At 42.3% G+C, this 13,436-nt stretch overlaps 1 protein-coding gene and 1 non-coding gene across 2 annotated transcripts in view; both read right to left on the bottom strand.

The window, feature by feature from the left end:
- Positions 1-13,151, bottom strand: part of Ep300 (E1A binding protein p300) — a 70,688-nt gene extending 57,537 nt beyond the window's left edge. The window contains exon 1 of the mRNA XM_032918283.1: positions 12,102-13,151. Coding sequence (XP_032774174.1) covers positions 12,102-12,195 — 94 coding nt within the window. The 5' untranslated portion in view covers positions 12,196-13,151. The remainder of the gene's footprint in view (positions 1-12,101) is intronic.
- On the bottom strand, positions 6,826-6,930 carry LOC116890397. Its single transcript, XR_004386600.1, has one exon. It is a non-coding gene; the product is annotated as a U6 spliceosomal RNA (small nuclear RNA).
- Positions 13,152-13,436: the final 285 nt, after the last annotated feature.

The raw sequence follows: 13,436 nt of genomic DNA, 5'->3' as shown, positions 1-13,436 counted from the left end.
TGGAGAGACTGCTCAAGAGAACAGTGTACGCAGTTACTGCAGAGGACGCAAGCCACCCAATTCACGAGGCTCAGAACCATTTGTAACTCCAGTTCAGTAGACTTGACATCCTCTGCTAGCCTCCAAAAGCAGCACATTCGTGTGTACAAAACCAAACAAAGATATACAAATAATGAAAACAAACAAAATAATTTAAAAACCCATGGATAATTTGGAACACAGATTTTGAATGAAAGTGATCTAAAGCTACCATTCAAAATTGCTTAATATATTAGCACTTTTTTCATTACATCCTTGATATTACATAATTTTTTTTTTTTTACTTTTCACTGAAATAGCCAAGGAATATTTATTATCAGCATATTGAACACAGTGAAGGGACTAAAATAACCTTCAACTACTTAAAATTTATACATGTCACAAATCATGGAGAAAAATCACAAAATAATCATAGTAATAAAAATAGGAGCAGTCAACAAAGATGGCTCAGCTAGTAAAGGCAGGTGACAAATAACATGGGGGAGAAAAACCATGTAAAAACCAAGGGCCAGAAATACAGCTCAGTTGTTAGAGGACTTGTTTAAAAACACATGATGTGTGGATTCCCTCCCTAGTCCCAAACAAAACTTGTCTTCAGGAGCGTGCTAGACAGTTGAGCAGCTGAGAATACATACTGCTCTTGCAGAACTCGAGTTACAAGTTAAGTCTCCTACTTACATGTATGTGCTTGACACAGGCCTTTAATCTGAGCTCTTAGGAGGCAGAGGCAGATGGATCTCTGTAAGTTCAAGGCCAGGTAGGACAGAGACTCTCTCTCAAAAAAACTAATAAATTACAGGGGTGGGAGAGATGGTTCAGAAGTTAAAAGCAATGGCTGTTCTTACAGAGAAACTAATTCATTTTTAGGGCACCAACATGGTGGCTCAAAATCATCTGTAACTAAAGTTCCAGAGGATCCAATATCCTCTTCTGGCACTGCATGCTCATGGTATACAGACATGCATAGGAGTAAAATGCCCATACGCACAAAAGAAAAATAAGTGAAATAGCAAGTAGGCCGATCTCTTCCAATTTGAGAGTAGCCTGGTCTACACAGGAGTTCCAGATCAGCCAGGTTACATAGTAAAAACCCAAAAAAAAAAAAAAAAAGAAAGAAAGAAAGGAAGAAAGAAAGAAAGAGTATATGAGTAAGAACTCAGGGGACTGGGTTGGGGATTTAGCTCAGTGGTAGAGTGCTTGTCTAACAAGCGCAAGGCCCTGGGTTTGGTTCTCAGCTCACAAAAAAAAAAAAAAAAGAACTCAGGGACTAGAGTGACAGATCAGGATGAAAGCACTTGCTGCTTTTGCAGAAGACCCAGTTCTACTCAAAGAACCTATATGCATGCCCATGGTACACACACACATATATTCAGGCAAACACTCACATGTAAAAAGTAAACAAAAATCAGCTGAATGGGCTAGAAACAGGCTCAGTGGTTAAAAGCAACTGCTGCTCTTGTAACAGACCTGAGCTCAGTTCCCAGCACCAAAGCTGGCAGTTCATAACCGCCTGTAAGTCCAGCTCCAGGAGATCTGACATATTCTATTGGTGTCTGCAAGCACACACACAGGCACACACAGATGCACACAGCTACATAAAAAAATTATTTTTAAATCAAGTGAATGATATATTCACATCAAATCCAAACTTGACTTTCAATAAACTTCATAGTTTGTTGGAAAGGAGCGCCTCCAGGAAGAGTATAAACAGAGAAAGTACCTATCATTTATTTTTAAAATCCCCTCGAGTTGCCAGAAAGACAGATAGATGGCTCAGTAGGAAAAGAAACTTGCCCTCAAAGTCTGACCACCTGAATTCAAATTCTAGAATACATATAAAAGTAACTGAAACACTCCACAAGGTTCTCCGACCCACACACCAAATATACACTCAATAAAAATAAACAAAGTTCTCTGGCCCACACCAAATGTACACTCAATAGAAATAAATAAAAAGCCTCTGGCCAGGCCGGGACGCGGTGGCACACACCTCTAACCTACGAGCACGCAGGGAGATCTTGAGTTTTAGTCAGCTTGGCTACAAAGGGATCTTAGAACAGCTATTCTGCCACCAGCTTCTCTCCCTGCACTTGCTCCATATACACCACCATCAGAACAGTCTCTCACCAACCATTTTCTTACTCCTGCAGTTTTTGTTGTGAAAACACAATGGCAAATTCCTTACCATGTTTGTCTTATCCACTTCCATCTCCAAGAAAACATCCAACATACAGTATATGTTCTAACTACATCATGTGTTCTTGTGAAACACCCTTCCCCATGTCTAACAAAAGCTTTCAGCCCTAATGACTTTTGTTAAATGCACATTTTATTATATGATTTTTTTTTCAGCAATATCTAAGACCTATGTCTGAATCTGAAATATCTCTATCAGCTACCTTTTGGGGGTTGGGGGGAGGCAGTGTTCAACCAGGCCTACAGGATTGTGTAAGCCTGGCTGTTCTGGAACTCAATCTATATACAAGAATTCACAGAAATCCACCTGTTTCTGCCTCCCCAGTGCCGCCGCCACCACCACCTAGCGCCTATAGGGTACTTCTAAAGATTACCAGTGCACTAAGGAAACTGTGTGTCTGTGTACATCACCTTAGCAGCTCCTATACTTAAGAGCAGAAACTACCTTGGTTCATCTTTATATTCCAGATGCCTAATCTTTGGTAAATATTCAGCAACTGCTAGCTACAAAGGAACAGACATCAAAGGAAAAGAACAGTGCCTTTTTCAATTCAGAAGAAACTTCAAAATGTCCAAGTTTTAACTCCTCCCCCAGTATATCCATCCATTCCTTCATTTGTTTATACAACACATACGTATACCCCACACACACTTTTCTTCCTATAATCTCTCAGTATACCCACCCATCTTCCCTAACTTGAAACTTGGAAATAATTGTAGATTTCTCCACCTGGCTACTTATACCGAAATCAATATCAAGTTATATCTTAGCCATCTAACTTTCAAACCTTACTACTTTTTTCTATCTTCTGTGATAAAGTCCATCCTTACTAAAACCAGAATCCTTTACTTCTCTCTACTCTTACTGCCTCATCCCAAATCTTACCTCATTTTAATATCATAAGTATAACTCTGCATCCATGTAAAGGGCTAAAATGTGCAAGCTAACAGGAGGCCATGAAATTCACTCAAAGAGGCAGTAATCAGTGCTTTGAAAAACCAAAACTAAATATGTAGATATGGTGGCACATCACTGTAATCCCAGCGCTCAAGGAAGCTAAGGCACAAAGAAGGAAGTGCATTTATCAGTAGGTTTAGAGAGATGGCTTCTGCTAGTATAGTGCTTTACTATTCAAGCATAAAGACCTGAGTTTGAGCCCCTAGGACCATGTAAAAGCCAAGTAGTGACATGTTTTCCCAATCTTGGGGAAGTCGAGAGAGGAGGATCCCTGAGCCTTGCTGTCCAGCCTATCTAGCCTAAACAATAAGCTTCAAATTCAGTGGGCCCCATCTCAAAAAATAAGGTGAAGTGTGATTACAGAAGACAGCCAAAAATCACCCACTGTTCCACACACACATACCAACATACAAACACACATGTACACACACAATAATAGAAGTTTTACACTGTGATCAAGGTTTCTGGCTCTACATTTAAATGTAGTTCTTTTTTCTTTTTCTTTTTTCTTTTTCTTTTTGTTCTTTTTTTCGGAGCTGGGGACCGAACCCAGGGCCTTGCGCTTCCTAGGCAAGCGCTCTACCACTGAGCTAAATCCCCAATCCCTTAAATGTAGTTCTTAATCATCCTTAAGCTAGGTGTTGATGGCTCAGACCTGTGATCCTGACACATAGGAAGCAGGTAGGGTTGTCATAGTTTGAAGTTAGCCTGAGTTATAGTGTAAGACTCTGTCATTCATATATGTATATATGAACTTATTTATGTCTTGGTGTGATAAAAGAAAACTAAAAAGCCCTACATTGTCTTCCTCTTTATAGGAAATGATCTTTTGGCTGGGCAGTGGTAGACCATGCCTCAGGAAGCAGAAGTAAACAGATCTCTAAGTTTTAGGCCAGCCTAGTCTATAGAGTGAGTTTTAGGGCAGCAAGGCACAGGTTACATACACAAAAAGAAACCCTGTCTCAAAAAAAAAAAAGAAAAAAAAAGTATCTCTTGTACAGCATAGTGATTTTACCTCAGGACACCAGGGCAAGCAGAAGCATCTCAAAAAATGTCAAAGGTATCTGTGCTACTGTGCTGTTAGCTGTTATGGTGAGCTCCAGGTCACCTTATAGTACATGAGACTTTGTCTCAAAACAACAATAGTGAATGAAGAGACAGCTCAGCAGTCAGTACCTGTTGCTACTGCTAAGGTTCAATTCCCAGCACCCACATGGTGCCTCATAACTGTCTCTAACTCCAGTTCCAAAGGATCCAATACCCTCTTCTGGTCTCCATGAGCGCCAGACACATACAGTGTACAAACGTGCATGAAGGCAAACACTCACACATAAATAAAAATAAGCAAAAGCAAAACTATAATAAAGCTCATTTAGACTAGCAAATGAAAATTGAAAAACTGAAAAAAAATTACTCAATCACCAAAATTTTTGGAAAAAAAATCCTATATTGAATGTTGCCAATAAGAACAATTTGATTCCCCATTTCTCGTATTATTAATAAATACCAACTAATTTTTAACTATTTAGATACAAAACACTTTGTGGTAGCAAGAACATACATTGTTTTGGTTGATTTTCTTAGAACAAACCCTCACTCTAATTCAGTTCCACCTAAAAACCTTTCAGTCTCTTGCTTCCAACTCCCAAATGCCAGGATTATAGGTACACCACGATTAAGAGTGCTTTCATTCTTAGGTTTGCCTCGGCTCCCATATTCTTATAGTGCTAGAAGGCTTAAATCTTTAGGTGGGTGATATAAAAGTCTCCTACAAGACTTACTTACTTGATCACTACCTCTCTACACTCCTTACCTTTCAAAGTCCTTCCCTTTGTCTTTACCCATTTTATCTGTATATCCATTAAAATAAAAGTCTACCACTAAGGCCTGTGGAGTTGGTGGTAATTAACACTTCATGTGTGTACACACTGCACAACATCAAGTGCTGTCCTGAGTTTTATTTTCTTTTGTCCCAGGGTCATTTATGTAGCAGTATCACTTTGTAGTCCAGGCCAGACTCTAACTAGAAATAATTTGTCTCATCCTCCTAGGGTTTTAGGAGTGAAGTTTCCTGAGCATCGTATAGAACATTCTCCTCATTCCATACTGCAACCCTATAATGGTGGGTATGACAGGCAGGAAAGGAGAACCCAGGGTTGGTTTATTGGCCCACAGCTCAGTTAACTAAGGCATAGTGTTCTCAGACTTCTGACTGACTCCAATGCCCACTCTTTCACCACTCATCTTTGTTGTTCAGTAGGTTTTTGTTTCTTTTTTTTTTTTTTTAAAGACTGGTTCTCACTATGTATCTTTGGGTGACCTAGAACCTGCTATGTAGACAGATCATGCTAGTCTCAAAATTATCTTTTCAACAAAACAGTGGATTGTTCTTCGAGGCATTTAAAAAGAATATGTTCTCTAAAAACAAATTTTATATGTGGAGCTGGAGAAATGGCACAATGGTTAAGAGCACTTACTGCTCTTACAGAAATTCTGGGTTCAGTTCGAAGCACATACATGACAGCTCCAGTCTTGGAGATCCACACCCTCTTCTGATCTGAGGGCACCAGGCACATCCATGACATGCACATGCAAGCAAAATATTCATATACAAAATAAATCTAAAAGGCGGGGATTTAACAGTGGTAGAGCGCTTGCTCAGGAAGGTTAAGACCCTGGTTCGGTCCCCAGCTCAAAAAAAGAACCAAAAAAAAAAAAAAAAAAAAAAAAAGTTAAAAAGGGGGGAATACCATACCAAATTGCTAAGAGGCTTAACTAATCAGTATTTATCTCTTAGCTCCTCCACATTGTATCTGTATGTGCATGTTCAGCACAGCCAAGCATGTGGTGGTCAGAGGACAAATCTGTAGAATTAGCTCTCCTTTTTAACTTTTACATAAGTTCTACAGATTTAACTCAAATCTACAGAACTGCACAAGCAAGTACTTTTACCCACTCAGTCGTCTTAACAACCCCATTTTAGGGCTGGAGAGATGGCTCAGTGGTTAAGAAAACTTCTAGACTGCTCTTCCAGAGGTCCTGAATTCAATTCCCAGCAACCACATGGTGGCTCACAACCATCTTTAATATGAATCCGATACCTTCTTCTGGCTTGTCTGAAGACAACAACAGTGTACCCACATACATGAAATAAATAAATCTTAAAAAACAACAACAACAACAAAAAACCCCACTTAATACTTTTCAAGAAATGAGCAACTGAAAAATATGTATCAAAATTTCAGAAAGGGGGCTGGAGAGATGGCTCAGCAGTTAAGAGCACTGACTGCTCTTCCAGAGGTCCTGAGTTCAAATCCCAGCAACCACATGGTGGCTCACAACCATCTGTAATGAGATCTGATGTCCTCTTTTGGTGTGTCTGAAGACAGCTACAGTGTATTCACATATAATAAATAAATAAATCTTAAAAAAAAAAAATCTAAAAAAAATTTTTTTTTCAGAAACAAACTACTAGCTATCATATGAAAAAAGTCACACACCCCCCAATCATTGTGTTTTGATTTCATATTTGTTTTGAGGAAGGCAGGGCCTTGCTACATTACTGCCAAGACTGACCTCCCGCACTCAATCCTTCTTGCCATAGCCTCCTGACTGCTGGAATAATAGGTGCGTACAAATGATCATGTCCAACTCATTTTTGTGTCAATCCTTAAGCAGGGGCCATGCTAATCTATGTACTATTCCAATCTTAGTGTATGTGCAGCCAAAACAAGCACAAAATTAAATGTATGGTTTGTCTTAATCTTTGGTATAAATTGTTTCACTAAAGTTCCTCACACTCACAATAGCTTCAAGCAGGTGTAAAGCAGCATATGCCTGTAGTCCTAGCTACTAAGGATGCTCAACTGGAAGGCTGGTTGAACCCTAGAGTTTTCAGACCACCTGGGCAACACAGCAAGACCCCATCTTGAAAGTAAAAAAGAAAAAAAGGGAAATGAATGAAAACCACAAAATGATTATTTCCTATTTCTCATTAATTAATTGTTGGACATTATAAACTGGCAAAATGACATCTGAATTTTTTTGTAAATTTACCACAAAGAATTACTTTATGCTCCCACTTATCAGGCAATATTTAGTATGTTTACGAACACCACTATGCATTCATCTTCAAGTGTTTCAAATTATTTTCTTTGGGTTGAATAGACAAGAAGAGGTAGAAAACTAAATGCCACAGGACATTAGCCCTCTTCTCCCTCTCTGTCATCAGTTCACTGAACACAAGGTCCTGGTGGGGAAAGTCACCCACACTCCAAGAGTCACTGTCACCAGACATCAGCTTGAGGTCCTATCACTCAATTTACAAGGCCTTGAGACATTTAAGGTAGAGGCAAAGTGTTCTGCTCTACCTCACCGGTCAGTACAGCCATACTTCACCAAACTGTGGGGCTGGTTGTTCACCCTATCTGATTTTAAAGCAACTCTAATATACACATTTTGCAACCAAAAACAAAACAAACAAAAAACAAAAGAAAAAAATTAAAGCATAATGCCAGATCTGAGCAAAAACAAAGCAAAACACAACTCCATAGATGTATTCTAGGTAGGATAAGAAGTCATTTACTTTATATAGCATTATCTTGAGAAAAATAAAACTTTTTTTAAAAAAATGTGTGGCTTGTCCCTGTAATCCCTTACTGGGGAGGAAGAGGCAGAAAATTGCTATAGAAAATAATTATCTCTACCATTTCTCTAGGCATACATTAACTTAGTGGTCAAAATTCAATGTAGACTTCACACACTATGTCCTTAGTGCCTTTGACATTGGGTAGAGATTGGTTTGGTACATAAATCCAAGCCAACTCAGTTATCCACACAGTAGGCTACAAAAGGAAATCTTTACCTAAAACTGTTACCCATCTTACAAAGCCTGTTCTTAAGTGTTCTTTAAGTGATTTCCAAGCAGCAACAAAATGTTCACTGAGCAATGAAGGAAAAAGGTCACACTCATCACTGCCATCACTTAAGATCAGCAGAAATAATCAGTTCAACAAGTATTCAAAAACTTACCTATTAACTTCTGTGAACAATTTTACATATAAAAAAAGTTTACAAATAGCTTTTATGGTCTTCTAGGGGAGAAAGAATAGAAGAAAGTTAAGTTTCAAGCAGGACACTTAGAGGCAGAAACAAATAGATCTTTGAGCATGGTCTTCATAGAGAGTCCCAGGACTGCTAGAACTACATAATGAGACTCTATACCAAAAAACAGAAAAGGAAAAAAAAAAGAACGAAATAAAAAAGGTTAAAATGCAAACACTGAAGTACAAAAACAAAGACAGAAAGGAAAGAAGGAAGGCAGGCTTTTATTCTTTCCCATTTCAACACAAAATGTGAGCCTATAAACAAGGCATTGGGCTCAACCTGGCAATTTCGTAAAGTATTTGGGGACTTCTTAATTCTGCAATATCACCTAAATTCAAAAGCTGGCAGGATTTGGGGGCTCACACCTTTAATCCCAAGCACTTGGGAAGCAGAAGAGGACAGATCTCTATGAGCACAAGGCCAGCTTGGTTTATATACGGAGTTCCAGGACAGCCAGCATGGCTGTTACACAGAAAAACTTTGTCTTAAAAACCCCAAAAAGAAAATAAGAAAAAAGGGTGGTGGGGTGGGGTGGTGAGGTGGCCCTGTGTGCAAGTTGGGGAAATACTTATCTGCTTTGTGATACTTCAGAGCTCACCAACGCACAGACTTAGTTGCTTTCTTAAGAAGAAAATACACTCAAATATTTGGTAGGTATACAAACTGTACTTTTATAAGCCTAATTTACTTTTTTAAAAGTTTGTAGGGGCTGGGGCTTTAGCTCCAGTGGTAGAGAGCTACCCTAGAAGCGCAAGGCCCTGGGTTCGGGTCCCCAGTCCGAAAAAAAGAACCAAAAAAAAAAAAAAAGTTTGTAGAGTCTGGCTGGAGAGTGGTTTGACACTGGCTGCTCTTCCAGAGGACAGGGGTTCAATTCCCAGCACCCACATGGGAGCTCACCCCTGCCTGCAACAAGTTATAGGAGATGCAACACTGTCACAAAGACATATAAACACACACACACACACACACACACACACACACACACACACACACACACACACAACACCAATGCACATTTAAAAAAAATTTTTTTAGAATTTTGGCCAGCTCTAGATAAAATTAAAATCAGGCACAACAACCAACATTCATGTTTATAAAATACCCAACGGATATCTTAAAAATCAAAATGCAAGCCAGGCCATGGTGATCAATGATACCAGGCAGAAGCAGATAGAGCTTTTATTATGAGCCCGAGTTGAGTTCCAAGACAACCAAGACTACAACCCCGGGGGAGGGGAGGGGGGGGAGAGGATAATCAAAATAAAGACATTGCAAGCTTTAAATGTAAAATGCTTCCTTACAAGTTGCCTAAAAACGGTTACTATCACTTGTTTCTGGATCCAAGAACTACCAAAATGTAATGGCACCATCATGGTAAATTCATTCCCCCAGCCTTGGCAAAACAAAAGGAAACTAGGCTAATATACCTGTTAGGCTTGGTGGCACACACCTTTATCTCCACCAGGGGGGTCAGGGGGGAGGCAGAAGCAATCATCTCTCTCTAGTTTGTAGGACAGCCAGGGCTATGTAGTGATACCCTGAATCAAATTAAAAAAAAAAAAAAAAAAAGCAAACAAGCCAGTCCCGAGACACAGGACTTTAATCCCCAACAAATGAGGCAGAGGCAGGAGGCTCTCTGTGAGTTTGAGGCCAGTCTGATCAACTTGGCAAGTTCAAGGCCAGTCAGAGCTACAAAAACCCTGTCTTGAAAACAAAACAAAATAACAACCAAAAAAAGTTGAATGGAATATAAACTTAAAAAAGAGCAAAAAATTAACCCTCACTACAATGTTAAGAGAAGAAAAGTTACTCATATTAATATAACCCTTAATACTAAGAATAAATCAATCTCAGTATCGAATTTTTTCACCTTTAAATCTCTAGTAATTGGTGCAGGTCAGTGGTGGCACCTGCCTTTAATCCCAGCACTTGTGAGGTAGAGGCTGGTGATCTGAGTTCCAGGACATCCAGGACTACACAAAGAAAACCCCAGCTCCCAGCCCCCACCTTCGCCCCCTCAAAAAAGACTCCAGTAATTGCATTCAAAGATATGCAAAGCAAGTTTTGCTTTTTTTTAAACCATGAGTTAGCCAAAAGCTATACAATTTAGCAAAATACATAAATCAGACCAAGAATGCAATAGTCCACCTGAACAGAAAGGTATGAACAGACTTTAAGATTGAATCACTCAAATCAGAACATCAAAAATTTTCATTTTAAAAAGTTTTCCATACAATATTTCATGTTACTGGTTATGTCAAATTCGGCAACTTGTGAACATATTACAGAAGTACATTTATTATGAGGGTAGGGAATGAAACAAAAATGCAAAGCGAATGTGTCTAAAATTAATGTCTATGCCTATGAATTTTAAAGACATACTTTTAAAAAATTTCTTTAAGACCTCAGAAACTTTACAGCTGAAATGCTCACATATAACTAAAGTTAGAGCCTTAGAACATTGCCAGACTCATCCTCCTTCCCAACTGTTGCAGCTAGCAAAACTCATGGTTCACATTACAGCTGCTAAAAAAGCAGAGTAAAGCACTAGTTCTATCTTATTTTCATGCCTTCGTCATAAATCCTACTGAGAAACATGGCCCACACGTTCTCTACAACTCGCAAGATACATTTAACTCCATTACACACTCCGCGGGCAGATCCAAGATGTTGAGCCTGTTCTCTGAGTTCAAGAGATGCTTGTAGTAAGGGGGAACATCTTGTGGACTGTCAGATGACCAGCCATTATTCTTCATCATCCTGGCCTCTCAAACAAGTCAGACAGCAAGAGGACCAGGTCGGTGATCATCAGAATAATAACACTAAACTAACAGTAAGTAGAAAAAAGAACAGACGGTGGAAAGTCTCCCTGCAGGTCTCCTAACAAAGGGGCTGACTGAAGAAAAGAATTCCTTGATCTTGCAAATTGAAATTGCAAAGGTCCAAAAAGTAAATCAAAATAAGCATACAAGCACAAAACCTACTGTACATTTTCAAACTTGTACAGTCACTTTAGTTGGAAGTTCATGACTGGGACTCTTTCAACTTCTTATCTCCATTTCTAAGTACCTAATTCCAGAAAGGCTTCATCTTTTCTCTTTCCCTTCTAAATAAGAAGGGTGACGACAAACTGCAAGGGAAATGCCTCAGGTCTCCTCACCTGATCGAATACCCAGTTTGAGACATTTTGGTTTCACACCAAATAGATATAAAATAAACTGCGGTCCATACTGATTCTTGAGCCAAGGATGGAGAGGGGACTTAAAAGCAGTATTTTGTTGAACTTTACGTTACACTTAAAACCTTGTACTGCACACACCAAGATTTGTCTTCCACCCCCATTCCTTAACAGAAAATCTGCTTCACAGGAGTAAAAACCTTTAAAGGTGGAAAAGCAGAGGGAAAAGAATTAAGTGCAACAGGGGAGAAAGATTTGAAAACCTCATTCGCCAGTAACAAAAAATAGTAAAAGTGCATAAAAGCCCTTACACACGACTGTACCGGCATTTCCCAAATTAAATTGCATGGAGCCGACAATAAAGGTCCATGCAGCTCCCACTTCCAAGCTCTTAATTCCAGAACACACAACCATCTGACATGACATAGTGTTGCAATGAATGTATCAGAAGGCAAAGAAAATGGTTGGGCTGCTGGACGTCTTCAACCAGTCCATTCAAAATCCTTTAAAATTAAACACCGGCCGGAGAAATAGGAAGAGATACACAGAAATACCCTAGAATGAAGGTGCAACCAGCAGAAAAGACGAAGGGAACTATGGAAGGCCGGGAGTCCCGAGACTAACCTGTGCCATCGCTGGCGGACGCCGAGAGGGCCGGAGATGAGAGTTTAGGCCGCTTGGCTGAAGGCGGCCCGGGTTCCACCACATTCTCGGCCATTTTTAATTCTTTCGGAGATACAACCGAGGAAAAAAAACGAGAATCCTGAGGAAATCTCTTCTTCGAAACGGGGTCCCCGCCCCGCTCCTAAGGGTGGGCTCCGGAGCTCCGCCGCCACCCAAGAGGGGTGGGGGAAGTTCCTTTTTCTCTTCGCCTGGTTGCGGTGGCCGGAGAGGGATGCGGACTCAACAGAAATGGTAGGGGCAAGTGCGAGGGGCCGGGCCTAAACCAGGCCGGGAGGAGGGTACAGCAACACTGATCCCACGAGCACGTCCGCTGCAGCGAATTCTCGGGAACTCACAGCTCTACAGACGCAGTCCCCAGCCCGCCACAGCGAGTCCCTGCCCAGCCGAGGTCTCTCGGAGCTCCGCCGCCGCCATCAGCCTCTTCCTCCTCGGCGCTGTCCTCCTCCTTCTCATCGCCACAAGGAGGCGGGGGCGAAAAAAGGGGGAGAGGAGGAGGCGACCAGAGACACTCACCTCCTCCCGGTGCCCCCTCCCGGGCTTGCGCCCCCACCCTGCGAGCCCTCCTCCTCCTCCTGCCGCTGCGCTCTGCGCCGCTGCTGCCGCACCGGCCCCTAATGGCCGCACTGAGCTCACCCGAGCCGAGAGCCAGACTGGCGCCGGAGCCACCTCACATCGCGCAGCGGACAGCGGAGGCGCGGCGACGAAGCCGAGCGTGGAGCTCGCCGGCCCGAAGGGCCAGGGGGGCCGGGCCGAGCAGGGCCGCCCGCCCGCAAGCCCGCGCCGACGCCAAGCCCACCGACGCGGCCTCTCCGCGCGCCGCGCTCTCCGCCTCCACTCGCAAGCCCGTGGAGGAGAAATAAGTACGGCCGCCTCTCTGGCCCTCACGCCCGGCAGCCAGGTGCTGGGAGCTCCCGCCCCCCCCGGGGGCTCGGCTCGGGGGCCGCCCTGGACGGCGGGCGAAGGCGCCGCGGAGCGCGGGGTTATGTAATGGTCCCCCCTTAGGCGTCGACGCCGGCCCGGGCTGCAGTGGGGGTGTGTGCGGGCAGGAGGGGGCTAGGGGTCGCCTCAGCCTTTGCGCCCCGGGCCCCCAACCACTGTCTCGGTCGCGGCCGCTGCTCTCCGGCCAGGTACCCCCCGCACTCCCTGCTCGCGCAGTTCGCACTCAGCCGGGCGTCCCGCTTGCCCCACTCTCGCCCGGTCCCTCTCGCTCTCTCCTCCCCCCCACCCCCCCACAGGCTAGCACACAAACAAGATGGCGGCTGTTGTTTCTTGCCT

Source organism: Rattus rattus, chromosome 1 (assembly GCF_011064425.1).
Source record: "Rattus rattus isolate New Zealand chromosome 1, Rrattus_CSIRO_v1, whole genome shotgun sequence".
Classification (NCBI taxonomy): domain Eukaryota; kingdom Metazoa; phylum Chordata; class Mammalia; order Rodentia; family Muridae; genus Rattus; species Rattus rattus.
Note: the sequence above shows the minus strand (reverse complement) of the source record. Positions and strands in the feature narration are given on the sequence as shown.